This window comes from Dufourea novaeangliae, unplaced genomic scaffold, assembly GCF_001272555.1.
Source record: "Dufourea novaeangliae isolate 0120121106 unplaced genomic scaffold, ASM127255v1 scaffold89, whole genome shotgun sequence".
Taxonomy (NCBI): domain Eukaryota; kingdom Metazoa; phylum Arthropoda; class Insecta; order Hymenoptera; family Halictidae; genus Dufourea; species Dufourea novaeangliae.
This window is the reverse complement of record NW_015373988.1, coordinates 3922738-3943497: the sequence shown is the minus strand read 5'-3', so window position 1 is coordinate 3943497 and position 20760 is coordinate 3922738. Positions and strand designations below refer to the sequence as shown.

General features: G+C 35.2%; 1 protein-coding gene across 7 annotated transcripts in view; it reads left to right on the top strand.

The window, feature by feature from the left end:
• LOC107187604 (calcium-activated potassium channel slowpoke) overlaps nt 1-18813 on the top strand; it is a 135257-nt gene extending 116444 nt beyond the window's left edge. For 4 of the 7 annotated variants that reach the window (XM_015575731.1, XM_015575734.1, XM_015575732.1 and 1 more), the window contains 10 exons: nt 5873-6005; nt 9567-9626; nt 11721-12117; nt 13948-14131; nt 15157-15222; nt 15299-15435; nt 16089-16201; nt 16752-16913; nt 17375-17468; nt 18202-18813. In XM_015575731.1, coding sequence (XP_015431217.1) covers nt 5873-6005; nt 9567-9626; nt 11721-12117; nt 13948-14131; nt 15157-15222; nt 15299-15435; nt 16089-16201; nt 16752-16913; nt 17375-17468; nt 18202-18282 — 1427 coding nt within the window. In that variant the 3' untranslated portion in view covers nt 18283-18813. The remainder of the gene's footprint in view (nt 1-5872; nt 6006-9566; nt 9627-11720; nt 12118-13947; nt 14132-15156; nt 15223-15298; nt 15436-16088; nt 16202-16751; nt 16914-17374; nt 17469-18201) is intronic. The other 3 variants (XM_015575735.1, XM_015575737.1, XM_015575736.1) reach the window with 3 other exon arrangements.
• The last annotated feature ends 1947 nt before the right edge of the window (nt 18814-20760 follow it).

The following is a 20760-nucleotide window of genomic DNA, read 5'->3' as shown; positions in this document are numbered from 1 at the left end:
CGATCCATAAAACTTGTTTAAATGATTTTTCTTTGCACTCGGTTCTTGAGTTTCTTTCTTTCTGCGTTTAGTGCGATCGCAGTTTCATCGGTGAATTCCGATATTTTTCAGGAATTCGACGAGAAGAAATGCTTTTCTTAACGTTTTTACGGTGCTGGGTTTAAGAGAAGGGTTTTGGTAAACTGTAATTATATTAGGAAGTGAAATGAGTAACTGAATTCATTATTTGTCTGTCAGTCGGTACAAATGTAACGCCACTGAATTATTTTCTGATTGCTATGGGCTGTCTTGATATCTATTAGTAATTGTATAGAAGGGAGAAATAAATTTGTAATTGATATTCTAGAGGATAAATTTTATTTTCAGGAAGGGAAAAGAATTGAGAAAATGATTATTTTAATTAACATTTCCTTTTTTGTTGTACACTGAAAAGTAAATATTTTGGATAATTGTAATGATTTCTCCGTCTGCAATTTACATTGAAAATTGTTTATATTCTCTCGGTATACGTTCAATTGGATCTGTTGAGTTCAATATGAAATATTTTACTGTGTTTTATTAACATTTTCACTGACAATTCTAAATCAATTTCTCACTGTTGATCTTTTTTTTAAATAACTCGTGTAACAGTTGGAACGTTGGAAAGCAATCAGTTTCAAATAACAGTTCAAAAAAATCATTCTCGTTATATAGAATACTTTTAATTTTATGTTTAGAATTTTATAATTATAAATCATCATCTTGTGTACCTGTTCTATTGTTTAAATTCTTATGAAGTATTTTTACTTGCTAAAGGATATTTTTAATTATAAATACTAAACTATTTCAAATAATTCATTACTTCATAGTTTATGAATTTTTAGACAACTATTTTAAACAATCATGTATCACTGTTAATCAGAATTAAAAGAAATTATCCGAGAAGAAATAAAGAATTATAATCACTAGGATTAAATTCCTAAGAATAAGATTACATTATTACATAAAAGAATTTTCAGTGACAGAAGAAATGAAAAATTACATTTTAGTAGGATATTATTACCATATGTTGTAACAAGAAGTTATACTGTATATTTTTAAACAGTTTTTCAGTTTACTATAACCAAAACCCAGCACTGTTTCGTTTTAACGTTTATTGGGAAACAATTACTTCGTTGCAATTCTAAATTTGGAGAAAGTAGGGAAGATTATGATTAACGTTAGAAAAAATTATTTTTTCACGATCTAGCACATGAAATTTACATCATTATATTATTGTCTACTAGTTTCTCTGGTATCGACGAGTGCATGCAGCTGCAGTAGATACATCATAATTCGTATATTGAGTTAACAGTTCTATTAATTTACACATGTGTTGTAGATTTGTTTTTTGTTTTGTAGTATTTGTTTTGTTTATAGAAATGTAGAAATTAATTTTCGACTCCATAGTATCTGTAGATATCGCGCATTATTTTCATTTTTATTCACATTCTTTCATTCTAATACTTTAGTTTCTCTTCATCGCACTATTCGGTACAATTCCTTAATTAGCTTAATAAGCACTTAGACATAATTTAGTTATCATCGAATTTCATAGTTATTATCATTAGTGTGAGTTATGTTTTGTTGTAGTTTTTCGTTTCATTATAGATAACAAAAGAAATGAACATGTTACGGTAATTAGTGGTTTCTTTTTTCATTTATCTTAGACGAGTGGTTACACGAATAAATCGAATAGCTTGAGAAATTTCAATTGGAGAAATTAATAATCAATTATTATTAAAATTGGTCCTCCCGATCGGTCATACTGTTGCTGGGAAAGAAATTTACGTAAATACAGATGTTTAATTGTCAATCCGCGATAATCGAATCTTTCCACATTAATTAGCATATGAAATTACATTCATTGTGGTGTTCGTCTGCGTAAGTAGTATAGCAAAAATTTAATAAAATCAGCGTTTCTCACTCTTTAGCATTTTATGTTCCTCTACAATACAATTTTTGTCACGCCAAGAATAATTAAATAATATACACTTCAAGGTACTTGAAATAAATTATTTTTTAATCACGTTAGCTTCCTTTTTTTATAATTTTTTTAAAATTTGAACTTCATGGAAATGTCACGGATAGTTTGAGAAATGCTGTTTAAATGAAAATGTTTTGAGTGATTCAGTATTTTCTATCTATTTTCTATGTCCTGATATTATATATTATATATATACATTTGATTTAGGATGTTTAGAATACAGTTTTCAGTATTTTTTTTCTCGGTGTGTGTAACTTGTACATGTTCTCTAAATATATGGACCCGGTTATATTATTACATTCATATATATATGCGTTCTATTTATGTCATTTTATTCTCGATTGCAGAAAAGGGAGCAATGAATTGATAGTTGTAGCGAGCACGGTAGATTGGACACATTTGTTATTACAATTTCTTTCCATGGTAACATTAGACAGGGCACATTTTCATATTCTATTTCATTTTCTCGATTTTATTACGTATACAGGTGGTGTTCCATCTGATTATCGTGACAGGCGCCTAAACGCTTTTTTTTTATTGTGTAATGGCTACGTATTGTTTGTGTCACGAACATCGTCTGGTTTCCATTGATACATCGACTTTATTCTGCCTCAGTCCATTACCTAAATTATAACGGAGAAATATTGCCCCCATTGGAGAGGGAAATGGAAATGGTTATTTAATTTAACTTGATTATTCATGTACTCGAAGAATTCTTTAATAGTACAGAGCGAAGGATCTCAAGAAAATTCTGTGAAGGTTTAATGAGATAGGAATAAAAGATAAACGTAAAGTAAAAGAAGAATATATAAAAGATTATAGATGTTTATTCGTTTGTATTATCTTCTTACCTGCAAAACGTGGGAAAACTAATATTTTAATAAATTTTAGTAGTCCTACTTATATATTAATGCTATTGTATTAAAAATCATAGTACAGAACATGAAACGTACATTACCAATAATTGAAATAGATTTTATGCAACAATTTAACATGTTTACCCATAGTGACAGTTATTCTCTCGCACAATATAACTTTTTATTTAGTCGCACTTCTCTATTATTAACCAGAAATAATATGTCCCAAATATTACTTTAATATTAGTACATTTCATTCTTAAAGCTCCACAATTTTACTCACAATGAATTTTCGAAGACCCTTTTTACAAAAACATCAATTCACTTAAAAGAACTACTAACATAAACACTGTAAAAATCATTTATTAACTTATTTTAATGCATTTCATATATTATTATACAGTATCAATAATAGTAACTATAAAGCTATAAGATATATAAATACAAAGACAATAAAAAGATCTTATTAACAGTGGTTAGTGATTATGACAATTATGAGCTATTGTAGTTTGCGTAATGGACAGCGCTCGATGGACCATTGGGTATCCATTTCACGTTGTTCGTCACACATTGACAATTCTAGCCATTGAAAATATCGAAGGCGGCACGTGCAAGGGATAAAAAGTATATGCGTGCCTGTAAGCATGGGGCTGTAGGCTCTTGCTGATAATAAGTATATATAATGCGCTATAAAAGGGGGGGCAGTTAGGTCACGATCAGTGTGACACACTGTACTTGTCTTAACCATTGTTGCTTTGTCTATTAGCTATGCCGGACACCGAGTCTAGATACGAATTAATGCTGATGTATTAATTGTAGGTGAGGTCAGTCGCGATCGAGACGACCCAAACGGTGAGTTTCGAACGTACCTAATTCACCTGTCCCTTGTTGTGTTCTTTAAAGAAACTTTTTTCTTATCACTTCATTGCATCGTAACGAAGAAGGTATACAGAGCACATTTGATGTTCATGTAACAAATATAGTGACTTGTCCGAGAATATAATTCGAGTGGCCAACGAATCGATGATTTCGCTAGGTACCGAGTCGTCAAAATGAGTTACTCTCGATATACTGAAAAAGGATCACCTCTAGGGCCATAATTAGTGTATCCAGCGTTTAGCTACTGCCCTCCGCTGTCGTTGCTCGCTTCAGATACCTGAGCCTAAACGCTATATTCTTCTAGCAAGGAAAGGGCCCCAGCTTCGGATCGCCAGTTTTAATGAAACTTTTAGGATATGTAGTAGGCTACTTCCTCTTTACAAATCACCTCACGTATAGGGTCAGATACCCAAAAGCTTTTGAGTTATTTGTTTGTGAAGAGATGTAGAAGCTTGCCACCTGTTCTGAAAGTTTCATTAAAATCATTGTTTAGAAGTTGGTGCGCTCTCGTTCTAAGATGAATCAGTTCAGATCCATTTTTCATCAATCGACGCCCAAAATCTCAACCTTTCAATACTCTCCCGCTTTTAACGAAGTCACTATGTTTGTTCCACCAAATATACAGTAATGCCTCGCTAGTAGTCCGCCAGACCTCATTGCTAGTCCATCGATAATTCCCTCTTCCCTGTGATTCTGTGAATCTCTCGGAGCAAGCCTTGCAAATTGTGCTCGAAACTTGAGGACCGTAAACTCAGTGTTACGATTCGCTGTTAACGAATTATACTTTTATACTTCCTCTTTTATATTTATGCGATGATTCCCAAACCGCATTTGACAGATTTCTACAACGGATTGAGGTAAATTGTAGTCTCTTTGGACTAGTTCTGATTCCAGCCTACGACACTTTGATCTGTGGAATAATGAAGTATTTCGAATTATGTTTAATGCAAAAAACATTGTGGAATATGGTGTTAATTGGGTTCTTTATTATTGGGAAAGAATTTCTAGTCGATTGGTAATACTCTTTCGTCTATGGAATGTCGAAGTAGTGGTACTAGTTTCTTGGAGATGCAACGGAAGAACTGGTTGTTATTCCATTTCTGCGTGATGATTCTTGACTACCAATTGGTAGTGGGTAGGACAAGAATTATACTAGGTGTGTCTACAAGAAGGTAACTTTCTTGAGGCATTATTATTATCAATAATAATGTATATATTATTATGTAATATCTAATGTAATATATATTATTATCCGAGCGAGGTATTACTATATTTGGCACCGTTTCCATCACAAATAGCTATGAAAAGAATACAAATATATGCACTACTGCGGATCACCATGATTTACACAAACCTGCACCGTGTACTGTACTTTTTTAATTTGATGTTTATGTATAGTCTGATAAGTTATAGAAGGTCCCTGATATATATTGATCTAACTGTGGTAGAATGAATGATGGAAATATAAATGATTTAAGTTGCATGGAATTGCGACTTTGTTAAGATTTCCGAGAATATTAATTTGCAATTGTGTCACGATTTTAAAACTATTAAACAGAATAATTCATGTATAGATGAATTAACGAGATGGAGACTAAGGTTTTCAACGTGAAAAAAGTATTCTGATCGTAATTTTACGAGACAAATAGAACTTGTTGCGTAGTGGAACAGTTAACGATGCATTTGTCGTATTTTTTCATTTCGTTAGTCCTGTTCTAATTGTGTTGTATTTTTCTCAGTTGTGTAGATCTTTAAAAATAATGTTCTCTACTCCAAACATTTCCAGGACTTACTAACCGAATCAAAATACATGAAAAATAATGATTTCATCGTTATTCAAGTAACCTATTAAATTCCAAACGATGAATCGATTACGAATGAAACTGTCTAAAATAGTCAACCTGGTGGACAAATTTGTCCGTGTTAACGAGCATGGATTATCATTACTGACGACGACGAATGATTTTAAATGTGTTTAGACGATAATTTTCCCCTTGATGTTAGAAATTTTCCAGTTTATGAACGTTTCGAAAATGCGCACAGTTGGTACCTATTTTTGTTAACAATGTTCACAGTATTCCAATGCATTCTTCAGTAGATCAATACGAAGTTATTCCGCCTTGTGTTGCAGCCATGAGGAACCATCGAAATTCCGTCGGGATGACCATGATGAATTCGACGAAGCAGGTAAACAAGGTGAAACCGAACGTGAATCGAGCGCCGAACGACAACCTGTCAAGTCCAAATCAACCGTACAATCAAAGGTACAATTTAATTAACGTCACACACGATCATTCCCTCCGAGTCTTTCTGTTCGATGTACCACACACGAGTTTAAGTGCTCGTACTTCACTACAGATTAATTGATTACGCAGAAAATAATGCTGTATAAAAGTTGTTGGGTGCAGCCTAAAGGTTCATTGGCGTGTAGACCTTCACTGCACATATGTATGTTACTTAACACTTAACCGGCCATCACACATCTGTGTTTTCAAACAACACCGTTCACGTGTCCAATCATTTGTTCACCGCTTTCATCAGTCATGTCCGTGCTACGAAGATGCAATATCGAACACTAATGAATAGTGTACAGAAATATTGCAAATGAAAGTACCTACGAATTCTAGGTACGTGTTAATTAAATAAATAAAGATAATTATGAATTGAAATTTCTAATCTTAGCATCGGTTTATGTAAAGTACTTAACAGATTTCGGTGCTTCCCTATTAGAATTTTTTTGAATTATTTATAACAGTCATTGCACTGTTGTTTTATTTAAAAGGAGCTATAAAATCTGACAATAAATTTTCCACTTGTATCATTCGATCGGTTAAGTGTTAAAGTATGGTATATTATCTATCTGGGAAGACACTACTCGTGCATTCAAAGTTTTCCAAAGAATATTTATTGTGAAAGTGACAGTTACACAGATTCAATTTATTCGGATGTGAGTACAGTGGAACCATTATTATCCGAAGACTATTCTATGTGAACATTCTATATTTTTTCAGTATAAATCCAATTCAGTATAAATCCAAAATTGGAATTGCTAATATCTTTCTTCTCATTCAGACACAGCTAAGCTAATATTTAAAGAACCGTTTCTACGAAATGTGGTGTAAACCAATCGAGGATAGACATTACAAGGACGAAATATACTATTTGAAACTGCATATCAGTTCAGATTTAACATGCAATGTAGATAAAAAGAATACATCATGTATTACAAAATCGAAAAGTTGAGAAGAACTTGTTTGAAAATCAAATTTCTAAGCAATTAATACTAATTGTAATACACAAAATTTACTATTGTTTGTCTGAGATGGTGTAATCAAGTGCAGTAATATCGTACACACTCGTGTTTTTCGGTTGAATCGGATAATCCAGGGTCTGCTGTACACGTAGTTGCACAGTCTAAGCCTTGACAAAGTTCTTCAACTTTCTCCTCTTTGCAGCCACTCTTCTCTGTCTTACCTTACATCTGAACATTATATACTTCTCTGTCATAGCTGCACGATTAGAACTATATCCGAGCCCTTACGTACACAATGATATTCTTGTAAGCTGCACAAGTAAGGGTTATTCAAACTGTAAGTGACTCTAATTATCAAGTTTATCGATGTCAAATTTGTATCGAACAGACAACGAAACAGTATCGTTCGTATCTTTCAACAGCACACATATTAGCTTCTACTTTTCTGTAATATGTTGACTATGCAACGTGCGACAGTAATAACGGTGCAATCGATATAGTGAATAGGCAGCCAAAAAATTTTGTAAATATCGTTAAACATGGTGAATGTACTATTGTGGCTTTGGGGCAGCATGGCAACCTCTGGTGTAGGACAGTTGGTTTTTATTCAAATGGATAAATTTGAATGTTTAAATAGTTTAAAATCAAATTTAGCTGCAAGTGCATTCATGTGTCTTTTAGTGAAATCGTGACCTAAAATATATATTCAGCAAGGGTGGTTAATAAATGATAGCAGGCAAGTAATATCGAATCGAGATTTTGCCCAGGATTATGAAAAATCTCCCTATTTTAAATTAGTTTCCCTTTTACATCGGTTCGAAAAGTTGTTGAAATGTTGAAGACGGTTCCAAATCCGTAAAATAAATGTTTGTTTATGGCCTCAACGAGTTTACTATATCACTATACCGTTACTGTCGTCTCTCCAAATAAGTACAAGCTGATTCTTCGTGTATGCAACTAAAAATCGTAAAGGTAAATTTAAATTTTCTGTTATTCGAGGCTTTGTTTTCGAAAGAATGGAGTTTGTAGAAACACGAAATTCTTTATTTGTAACAATCCCTAAAACTAATCCTGCTTCTATAAATACTAATTTACAGCCGAATATATTTCCTCCCTCTATAAATATTGAGATATTTATGAAATTTGAAATGAACTTAAAGTGTCATTGTAAAATTATTATTGGTGATATTGAACAAATATCGTCTCTAGACAATAATAAAATTCAATAGTTAGTAATCCACTAATATAAAACCGTGAAAGTGGTACAAAATGAACAAACTGTGTGAAACATCAGACATTTTTTTCTATCAGATGAAGTTTCAAAATCGATATTTCTAACAACGAAACTATTCTTGAAAAAAAAACTAATTCTATGATTTTTACTTACTTTTTACTCGAAGAACCAGCTTAATACACATTTGTGCCATCGATACTGCCGCACTCTGTGTATTTTGAATAACCTAAATAGATTTTCACAGCATTCACGTCTGTTGATTTCTGTTACTGGAATATATACAGACTCTTGTCTAATGAGAAAGCTCCGATCGAACAAGTTTGTACATTACGGAATGCACTGAAATGTCGTACACGTATTCTTTGAACAATCTGTGCATCTGTTTTCCTTTAATTAGCATGACCTTTTCATTATTCAGCAATGCGTATATAAATCATACATGACTCGAAATATCTAACTTAATGATTCTCGGTAGAGAACTTCCATGCGATCCAGAATCATTTTCACGAAATTGGAGAGATTTTTTTGTGTTTGGTTGTTCCCTAGAAGATCATCGTTTTCGTTTGATTTAACATCGTATTTCTCGTTATGTTAAAGCTAGGGGTAATTTAACTCCTCGTTTCATGACACTTCCGAATCTTTGAGGACCTGTTTATAAGATTTATAGGTGTAAAAATGATCAGTGTTACGTTCGCTAAAGCTAAATCAATGTAAGACAGACGTGAAATTCGTAAGATATTCCAAACAATCTCCAAACGATGAAATGTTCGTAGAAAAAAAGGAAAGGTGGTATTGCAACGTTGAAAATTAAGTGGTGATATTGTCTTATTTAATTAAATGAAAATGGAGGATAAATTTATCTTATTATTTTTTAAATTAACTTCAGCTCTTTCAGACAAGGAAACAAATACATTTGAATTGTTAAGCGAACCATTGTGGAACATCCCGATAATTTTTTAGAAATAATTATATTTTCATTTATTGAGTCCGTGTACGTAAAACGGAAGCAAAATTAGGTTTCGAATGATCTAGTAATTAATTTGACATGTTAACCAAATGACAAAGTTTTCCAAATGTTTAGTTTACATTGATTCATGAAGCATTATCATTGATGATAGTACTTGTAGGTTATTCTTCGTTTACCCTTTATGAGTGATTTCAGCTCGAATCGCGTTACAGGTTATCGCGAATCGTTCGAAAATCACGAGATTCATTCTAGCAGTATTATCATTCCCGTTGAGATATCTCAGCGAAAAATCAATTGTATTTCGTCGTGAGTCAATGAGGCAGATTCTGTGCGAGGATAAATCCAACGTTCCGGAAACCTTCTGATTCCAGATCGCAAGAGGAGTCCACATACCCTGGCTACCATCTCGCCTACGAAGTCAAAAAACTCATGTACGCTTCTTTCGTTAACACTATTTTACGTTATGCGGTGGTGTTGTGTGAACACTGTGCGTGTTTCGTGCATCTCCGCGATTGCAGCACGCTTTCTAGATACATAATTGCATGCGAATATAACACAACTGCCAAGCTGTCTATTATAGTCCATAATAACCGTTTAATTTTGAGATTAACAGTTTACAGCTTTGCAATCTGGTGTCGTCTTTTTTTCAATAGAGACTAAATGGTGAATAAAGAATAGAATAATTGTGAAGGTAATGGTAGAATCGAATATTTGATGGAAATGAAGAACTGTTATCAGTTATAAGCTTTCCTTTTTATATTTAATACAACAATATCTATATTATTGTTATCTATTTTTGTACAAAAAATTTCAGTTTAAACTTGTATTAGACACTAGAGTAAAATTTTTAGAGAATATAGGCCATTCGTATATAGACTATAGGATTTTCTTTTGTAGGCAGAGTTAGGAAATTGGTGTTTTCTTTTGTTATTATTGCTTTAGCTTTTTTTGTGGATTTTTTAAACCGATACAACAGGTAAATATACATATGTATATATCAATATTGTACATAAAAATTATTTAAGCTTTTGAAAACCTCCTATAACGTCGGTCTGTGAGTGGCAGGTAAACAAATTGACGGATGAATATGGGACTGTCAGATGTAAAAAGTTGCTTTTAAAAGGAGAATATATTTTGTTGTATATAATTGTTCATATTTTTTGGCATGAATTTAAAAACGGTATTACACTCTGCGAACACGTAATATTCTGTATAATACAATATACTGTAGGTGCATTTGAAATATTGAATTAGTATTTTAGACTTTTTATAATATTACCCTTGCATGCGATATTGTGCATAGTTATACGATATTTAGAAGAATCATAACAAATTTTATTTTGTTCATTTTAGCAGATATACAGAGTGTAAAAAAAAAACAGTATTTCCCATGACTTTGTCACATGTATATCTGAATTATTGACAATTTTTAAATCTGTACTTTAAAATGGCATATTTTCTGGCATTAGTAGACTAGCTTATTAATTCAGCTTGAACCTAAAACTCTCAATTCTCTACACCTAGGCCTATCTTTTTATTGAAGTAATATTGCCACAATTAACAAACACACATAAAGTGTGCTACACGCACCAGTAACAATAGAAACCATTTAATTTTTCAATTCTACATAAAATGGAAAGTATATCGCCCTAAGGTAATAACAGCTTCAGGTAGACGCTCTTTTACCTTGTACAGCTAGTATAGAAAGAGATCAAGATATATCCTTACAGCTGATTGTTAGTCGAAGTCATTAACTATAGGACATTGTGTTCGCGTAATTTATACGCAGGGATATCAAAAATTTCGCGGAATGAAGCTGCCATTTTGTAGTATTCTTATATTATATTCCAGAATTTTATTTTGGCATTTGATTTGAAAAGTTGTTTTTTAAATAATAGAAAATCTGAACTTTGAGATACGTCTTGCAAACATCAAATTTTTCACAAAACTTGGTTGGCAAATGAGTGCCCACCTTACAGCCCCATTCTAGTTCCTTCAGACTTTTTCCTGAGTTCAAAAAGAAAAAAACAATCAAGTGTAATTCACTGGGAATCACCTAAACGTGCGTATTCACTTATTGCGTATCCTCGATCGTATCACTGTCGTCGTGTATCAATGTTGATGGGCAAGCGTTGCACCGTTCTGTATGGAAATGTTTCGTATGGTGATACGATACAATGATACGCAACGGTGATACGATACGAGGATACGCAACAAATGGATACGCACCTTTTAGCTGTAAAACAGACTGTTATAAACTGGGGTTCAGTACAGAGGATGCTTCCTGTTACAGGCGCAAGGTTTTGTAGAAGTGAAAATATACGATGCAAAAGTGCCTTGATAATAAAAGATCATACGTGGAATAGATAAACCCCTTTCTGATTCGTAACCTGTCTTTTATTCAAATTTTCCGCGAACTTTTTCATATCCCCACGTATACGATTCTACAATTTGGTGTTGTATGTGTAACGAAAGGTGTCGTGAACATTCGAAAATGTAACACGGTCTGCGTTAACATCTTTCAGGCCGACGAGCAGAGCATCGGGCGGCACGAATGTGAACAACAACGGCGGCCTTCAGGTCGGAATCGCCGACGACCAGGCGAAGGATTTCGACTTCGAGAAGACCGAGATGAAATACGACTCGACGGGCATGTTCCATTGGAGCCCGTCCCGCAACCTCGAAGACTGTATACTGGATCGTAATCAGGCAGCCATGACGGTTCTGAACGGGCACGTCGTAGTCTGCCTCTTCGCCGATCCCGATTCGCCCCTCATCGGACTGAGAAACCTTGTCATGCCATTACGAGCTTCCAATTTCCATTACCACGAGCTTAAACACGTAGTGATAGTTGGGTCTGTGGACTACATCCGCCGCGAGTGGAAAATGTTGCAGAATCTACCAAAGATATCAGTGCTAAACGTAAACCATGTTTTATCAGTCCCGTCTAACAAGCGCCTTCACCGATGCGATAATAACGCAGCTTGACCTTCCTGTCTCATTGTCACTTGCTAAGAGTTCTACATCTATTCCATTGTTTCTAAATACCATTCTTCGTCGGTGAGATTAGATTCAGGAAAATTTGTACATACGTTCTCGCTTCTATTCACGTAGAACATCCTATTCTTGGCCAGTAGCTATTGTTCAGAGGAGGACGGTTCTGAGTCGGTTTTGAATCTGTGGTTCAGAGTATTTCGAACTGGTTTAGTTGTACCTGTTTTTTCATGTGAATTACTTGACAAGTGAATTCGGACACAGAGATTTGTTATTTTTCTTTGTGTTGTTATAGCGATGTTACAATAATTATGCTTTTAGAAATAATTTTGAAATTCATTTCGATTAGGAAGTTGAAATACTTATTAGGTAATGTTAGGTTAGCAGAAAAGTAATGATCATTTAAATTGTTAACATTTGCTAGAGTAGAAGAATAAAAATAAAATACAACTTACAGTATAGAGAATAGAAAATGTATTGAGTATAAAGGAAGAAGTAGGATAGAGTAAAACGTAAAAATGTACATATCTAAGGAACTTTATTAACTTCATTGATTAAGAAAATTGACCATTTAGAGTACACATAACAGGTGCATGAAATACTTTGAACCAACAAATTCATTTTACGAACCGTTGTTTAATTATTAACAAATTGCATAAGAAGTTATTTCCATTTAACGTCTTCAATTGGAATCAAAATTATTTTCATTTTACAGTGTATCTTCAGAGATCACGCAAATTTTATATATGACACTTTTTTCAAATACTAGAAATGAAAGTTTCTAATGATAATAATCGTTTGGCGTAATGTCTAAACGGTAGGAGTAACATTCATTCCCCTTTCGCGTAAAATTTGAACAAACAGGGATTATAATCCCATTTCTGTGTTCTAAAATTACATCAAGATCCACGTAGTGTGTTATATATTCCGATCAGATATAATTATACTATTAAAGACAAAGTATACATGTTATTTAACGAATCTCGAACCAAAGAAAGTCTAGGATTCTGTATATATGCAAATCAAATTGATCTTGAAGTAATCATAAATTAGATAAATTGATTAGGGGAAACTAGTTTCCTATATTTAGTATTTTATAAATCTAGCTAGTTAGGTAGTTAGGACTTAATTGCAGTTGTATTTGTCCCGTAATACCCAGTATAGTACAGTTACCAAATTCCTCCCTTTGTATGAATATACATGGACCACCGTCGGTAGTACAACTCGAAAAGGGCTGATTTTACCTTTAAACAAAAATAGAACGTATAGAGCACAATTTTTTCGTTGAACAAAATTAATGGTGAAACTCAAGTACGAATTTCAATTTTACCTTTACGAATCTTCTTGACAAATTTCCAAAATTGACTTCTTCGAAATTTGTACAAAAAAATAATACTCAATATTAATTTGATATTATAATATCATTAATATCGCTCAATATTTTTTCGCATAGAATTATAATCCAACATAGTACGTAACGAACTGTTACTAAACAAAATAACTGTAGCAAAGGTTTAATCAGGTGTTGTTTTCCGAACCTGTATTATATTTAGAGATTTTTTTCTTTCTGTTTATGAAACGTTTAACAATAGGACTCCCATGACTGTGTTCACTTCTCGATCGCGTTTCACTGACCGTTTTTATCACCTGATTTCGATTTGTACCACCAGTTTGGTGATACCCTGTATAATTGAAATTCCTTCAAGTCAGTCGAAGGAAACTCTATCCTGTGTGGTAAATTCCGCCCGATTCTTACAGGGTTCACCATTAAGCAGAGCAGATTTACGCGCGGTTAACGTCAATCTGTGCGATATGTGTTGCATCCTGTCGGCTAAAGTGCCTAGCAATGATGACCCCACCCTCGCCGACAAGGAGGCTATCCTCGCGTCCCTTAATATCAAGGCTATGACCTTCGACGATACGATTGGAGTGCTCAGCCAAGGTACGATCACACTTCGATTGCGCTTGGTGGAAAGGATATAATCTAATCACAAAGTAGACAAGTGGATCCTATTGCTGCTGTAGGACCTAGAGTCATATCTGTCGCATCATTTCATAGGATTTGATTAGAGAATATCTGGAGCAGTATCATAAGCTTCCTTCCTAGAAAAGAATTCTTGTATTATATACCTAAAGTAGTCAATTTGGAAGTAATCCTCTGTGGCGGTTCAAACTTATTTATTGTCTATCACTCGTTTGGTGTCTAACCACTGTAAAAGACTTCTCCATTTCGGGGAGAACTTTTTTCTCGGTTTCATGTTTGTAAACGATGTCCTGTCAAGTACCTAAACCATTCAAAGTACATAATTCGGCGCAGAGCATTTTCTTCAATGATCATTTCCAAAAATTAAAATGTTCTTATGCCCTCTTTCCTGGTTTAAAAGGACATTTCACCGAAACGCGTTCAGTTCTATCTTAAAAATCACCTGGATAAACGAATCGAATTATAGAAATCATTATGACTCGCGAAAGAAATCACTTTTTGGTAGTAATGTAATGGCAGTCAGTTTTTACAATTAAGTGAAGGTTGCATTATATAGAGATACTAGTATCCTCCTTCACTTGCTGCCTATAAAGATACGTGCATGATACGAATACTCCTTTATCAGCCGTGGTAGAGCTTCAAAGAATAATAATGGCACATAGTAGCAATTCTGTCGTTAGCAGTAAGACCGTACATTTAATGTCTAGAATGTTAGAGTTTTTTCTGTGTTTATGTAGCTGTTACTCTCGAATTCAGGTAGAATCGAGACATGTTGTAACCCTAAAACCTTCGAACTCCATGTTTCTGTCAGATTTTTTCTCCTAGCATCTAAAAAATGGTAACTATATCTCTTCCATCAAGAGTAATCATCCATATTCGGATAATTTGCGGTCGCACCACACCCTGATTTGTCCCGTACACGTGTTTAATTAAATGTTAAGTGGTAATTCCAGCGAATAATAAGCAAGGTAATTTAACCGCAGTTGGCAGCCCGATCGTTTTACAGCGACGAGGATCCGTTTACGGAGCAAACGTGCCAATGATAACAGGTATCCGAAGCTGAATTCAATACGGTGCCTACGGGAATCACGGTGTTTCTCTAATCGATCCTCTAATTCTCTTTAGAACTCGTAAATGATAGCAACGTGCAGTTCCTTGATCAGGATGACGACGACGATCCGGACACGGAACTCTACCTCACCCAGCCCTTCGCCTGCGGTACTGCCTTTGCCGTCAGTGTGTTAGATTCGTTGATGTCGACGGTTGGTAACGTTATAAACGACATCATCAATTATATCACAAAATCAAATAATCTAGTAACACGGTTCAGTGAACAGTTACAGGTTCGAGGGAATTTCCAGTGATCTGAACACTTTAATGGACCTTCCTTAACGAAATTTCCTTAGATCTATCCCCCTTAAATATGACAAAATGTTCATGGTTTATCACGTTTTTTCGTTTATCATACTTTTCCTTTCCTTTCCTTGGTCTTTTTTATGCAGGAAATTAGAAATTATATCTTGTGATCTCTAACAAATACATGTTTGTTGGAACTCGAACGAATTCGTTGTTACGTTATTTATATAATTATTTTTCGCGATAAACATAACGACCATACGTTTTTTTTTTTTGACAAAGATAACAACTGCTTTTTCACAACTCGGCTAGATTGAATCGTGTTCAATACATCTCCAAATTGCAATTTGACAATCAACGCTATGAATCTATTTTTTTAAATCAATAGAAATGACGTTTATACTGCTCAAAATACGGTTAAAGAGTGTCGTACCAGGCAATCAAATTTTTTAAAATTCATTTTTTTGCCCATGCAATCCTGCAAAAATTACCCTCACCCTATAATCATTCGTAGTGTATTCTACAAATCGTTCTGTAAACGTGTTATTTTTCATTACAGACATATTTTAACCAAAACGCGCTGACATTGATCCGGTCGCTAATTACCGGTGGAGCAACGCCTGAATTAGAATTAATATTGGCTGAAGGGGCAGGTTTAAGAGGTGGTTACAGGTAAATTACACTCTGAATTATTTAATAATATTGCGATCTATCGTTTCTTGTCTCTTTTATTTAACTTACGTTATACACTTTTCTAGTAATATTTATCAATTTGTTTCTTATGAAAATCGTTCTTTTAATATAAACGTGGTTCGAAAAAACGACAGTACTTTCACGAATAGTCTAATGTTTTCGTTTGTAATAAATAAACAGCGGATGTTTATGCAAGTATAGATTTCTGTAGACTACTTTGCTGACAGTGGAGTCCAAGAAGAATGTGTTTCTATGATTAAAGTAAAGCTCTATAAGTAAAGTAAACAACTCGTTAGTTTTCGTTATACATCTTACAGTACTGACAATGTATTTTAGATAATTCTACATGCTATTAATGTATAAAATCCACGGTCTAGTAATAATAGTGCAGATCTGAATTAAGATTTTTGATCCCCCAAAAACGGGGAAAAGGGGTAGAGGGTACATAATTGGTCATTTTCATTTTTGATCCTGCTCTGTAATAGTGACAGTATATTTTGTATCGTTAATGCGTTTGTTGTATTTTCAGCACGGCTGACAGTCTGGCCAACAGAGATCGATGTCGAGTTGGCCAGATCGCGTTATACGATGGCCCGTTGGCCCAATACGGCGAAGGAGGCAAGTACGGTGACCTCTTTGTCGCAGCATTAAAATCGTATGGAATGCTGTGCATTGGTCTGTACAGGTACAGGTACCGGACTTTTTTCCCTCTCTCGATGGTATTTATTGGATTACTGTACACGAACATTGTACATTTATCTTTTCTCTAAAAGATTCTTGTCTCATCTGGCTGCTGCAATTGTTACACACCGCCGTTAATTATCTTTTTACCGTGCCATTCTCGTGCTCTCACTGTCACTATGTGAATTATGATTTGTTGCCGCATACTTTTTTACATTTTTCCGTTTCTTGCATCACGAAAACGCAACGTCGATCGTAAGTTGCCTTCATCCAACAAATACCTATCATTTCTCTTTACGTCTGTCTCTTTGTGTCATCTGTTTGTTTAGTGCTTAGTTACTGTCTGCCAACGTTTAGTTATAGTTTTAGTTTAGTTCTTGATCTTACATTATGTGTGTTTTAGTTCAGTCCGTAAATATCATTAATGTCCCGTCACTTCGTGCCTGCTGATCGTGAACGGTAAATTTTTAGGTTTCGGGACACGAGCTCGTCGTGCGACGCCTCGTCCAAACGATATGTCATCACGAATCCACCGGATGATTTTACGTTGTTACCTACAGACCAGGTAAATACATTCGTTAGACAGAAAGAAAAAGTTTCCGATATACTGATCACGTGTGCAGGGTGTAACAAAAGCGTCGTAGGTCCCTGAAATGGGTCACTCGTGAGGTGATTTGGAACAAGCCTTTCCTTAACAAAAATATTATCCGAGGCTTTGTTAACATTTTGCTACTTATTCCTTTTGAAATATTTAGCACTCCATGATAGAATCCATTAACCCTTAAGAGTCCTTAAGGACGCGGACCGTGAATACGCCATTTCTTTTTTCGTAACATCAAAAGGCAACAGCAGGCATTTTGTTTACCTTCCAATTTAATAATTTTCTATTTTGAATGATAGACAATTAGGACGAAAAAAAAACATTCTTCGAGTAAAAAGAATTGAGAGAAATAGAAGACATCTCCGTTCTGGTGGCGTACGAAATACCATAAATCCTTGATAAGTGTGCAAAGGCTCATCGGTACTGACAAGGAGAGTTTCCCAGGTGTAACGTTGACTTTTTACTGAGGTTCATCACAGTGATAGAGCTTAGAATTCTGAAGCCAATGATATCTGTTCTAGTCGCCTACCACCATTAGTTTATGAAATATTTAATCTTAAGTGCCAAGGAGCCTTCGAACACTCATAGAGGATTTACTGTACATCTTCCTCATCCTTGAGGACAAACGACGCTAAACAGACATTAAAAAGGACGAAGTATTGTTATTTAATAGTTTCGATTGCGTATTCGTGTACAGGTTTTCGTGCTAATGCAGTTCGATCCGGGTCTCGAATACAAGCCAAGCAGAGGTGCTAGAGGAAAGGACGATGCCTCCTGACTGTTGCTGTGTAGCGCCCTCACCGACGGACCTTATTCCTACATATAATCGTACAAAGGAAGCCATCATCATGCCGTCCGTCATCCCTACGGATCCATTTGAATCTTCGTTGACCGGGTTACATTTGGTACGACATCGCATGTCCTCAACGAAATTATCGCGAGACACACACCCCGTCCATAGAGAGAGCAAGCCATCATAATCAACACGTCCGTTTTTGTCCGCTGGTCACGCTGGTCCCGCCAGCGACGTTCTATCACGCTACACACCCCGCAGCCGGATCAGTTTCCCTTCATAGTGCTCCGACAAGTATTCTTCGGTTCCCTTGTTCAACCACCAATTCATCGCTGCGTGGATTCATCTTTTTTTACCACCGTGACCGATGCAATTCTTACGTTGAGACGCCGGTCGTAGCAAACAAGGGGACGAAAGACATCACGTGTGACAAGCGGGGATGAATGGAAAACAGAAATAGAGACATAGAGAGAAAGAGAGAGAGAGAGTGAGAGAGAGTGAGAGTGAGAGTGAGAGTGAGAGTGAGAGTGAGAGTGAGAGTGTGTGAGAGAGAGAGAGTGAGTGTGAGAGAGAGAGAGAGAGAGAGAGAGAGAGAGAGAAATAGTAACAAGATAATGCAAATCTGCCGATGGGGATAGAAGAAAGAACGAAGAGAAGAGTGGTGGAATGAAAAGGAAGCAAAGGGAAACGGGAAGCGGCATGGTGAATTATGGTCCGAGGGTAGCTACACGTTACGCTCTCTAAAATCTTCGTGAGATATATACATATATACATAATAAAGTATATCGTCTTCTGCGCGAAGGCAATATACGGACTGGAACGGCTTACCGTGAAGAGTAAAAAAAAACTGTGTGATTAAAATTCCCCCTCCCCATCCCTTCAGAGTAAACGTACAGAGGAGACGAGAAATAATATACCTACCCTACAAAAAAAACCCACAAAACGCGAAGCAAGCAAGCAGCTTAACAGTAATATTAAAAAAAAAAAAAAACGCTTGTGAACAACATCTTCAAGGCTGATCCGCTGAGGAATTGTTAATTGCGCCTTCGCGACATTAACGTATACCATCGCTGTAGCCTGATTCAGGATGTATGTAAATAGGTGCAGAAGAGACGAAACAAAAAAAATGTATTGTCGTTCTACCAGTAAACTGTAAAAAAGAAAAAAATGAAAAAGAAAGAACGGAGACGATGAAGACGGAGGAGGAAAGAGGATGCGGCGCAGAAGAGACATAAAAGGAAAAAAAAAACGTTTGTCGACGATATCAACCCTCATCGAGACATTTTTTGTCCTTAAACATGGAAACCATCGGTCACCTTCGCAGGACAGAATTCGTGTGTTCGTCTCTCATATCGTGATTTTGTACCTTGCCTTGCCTGCAACAAGTACGCATGCGTATATATATGTACATGTATATGTATACATATGCATATGCAGGGTGATCCGTGGAACTGAAACGAACTGGCCGACAGACGGAATAAAATTAATGAAGCATAATATTCCGTGATTCGATAAAATCTAACTTCTAACTATATATTCTTTACTGCTACGTTGTTTCCCTAAAAAGAACGTTTCTCCCACACGTATATAGGCAGAACGTCTCAAATAAGATGGTTGAAAGATGAATTTTTTTTTTTATACAAAATACAATATTTAAACGATTTCTATCGAAAGTCTACTTTGTGATAAAAGTATCGCGTGTTCGCTGGTTCTTTGTTTTTTTTATTTAATGTATATTCAAGTGTACAATTTGCCACAAAGGCATTAGGTACATAGTTTGCGTTCAAATATGATTAGAGTGTTCAATATGTATACTTCAACCATTTTGCAATTGCAGAAGACTGGTTACCATTGAATCGTTCATTCTCGCAGATTCGTCGAGAAATCTTATTCCCTTTCAGTTTAATACATTCGATAAACCATGAAAAAGAAAAATCCACGAAATTAAAGAACCACGTTAGGTGGTCGTGTTCGAAGAGAATAAACATAAGTACCTCTTGCGGTTTCTTCGTAACTTCGCGAAACAGTACGAAGTTGCACAAGGGTCGATTTCACGAGAACACGGAAATTTGTGCTTTCATATTTTTCCCTCTGTATAATCAGAGGAAGACCGCGGTTCGGTTTCGTTACGGGGATCGCCTTGTGTACATAGCTTTAGATTCGGATCCACTTGTAAACGATGTGGCCGAGACATAATTAAATAATAGAGTGCGTGTGAACGGGAGTGCGGGGGCTACGTGTGTGTAACCTTTCACTTCGTGTCTTGTGTCGTGGCTAAGGACGACGAAGAAAAAAAAATCTCAATCAAGCACTTTGTACAGGTTCTATACATACAACGTATATATATATGTATTTATACAGACACATGTATATATATATATATATACATATATATTTATATATACATATATACATATATATACATGACGAAGAAGAAAGAAAAAAAATGAAACACCCTTTTCC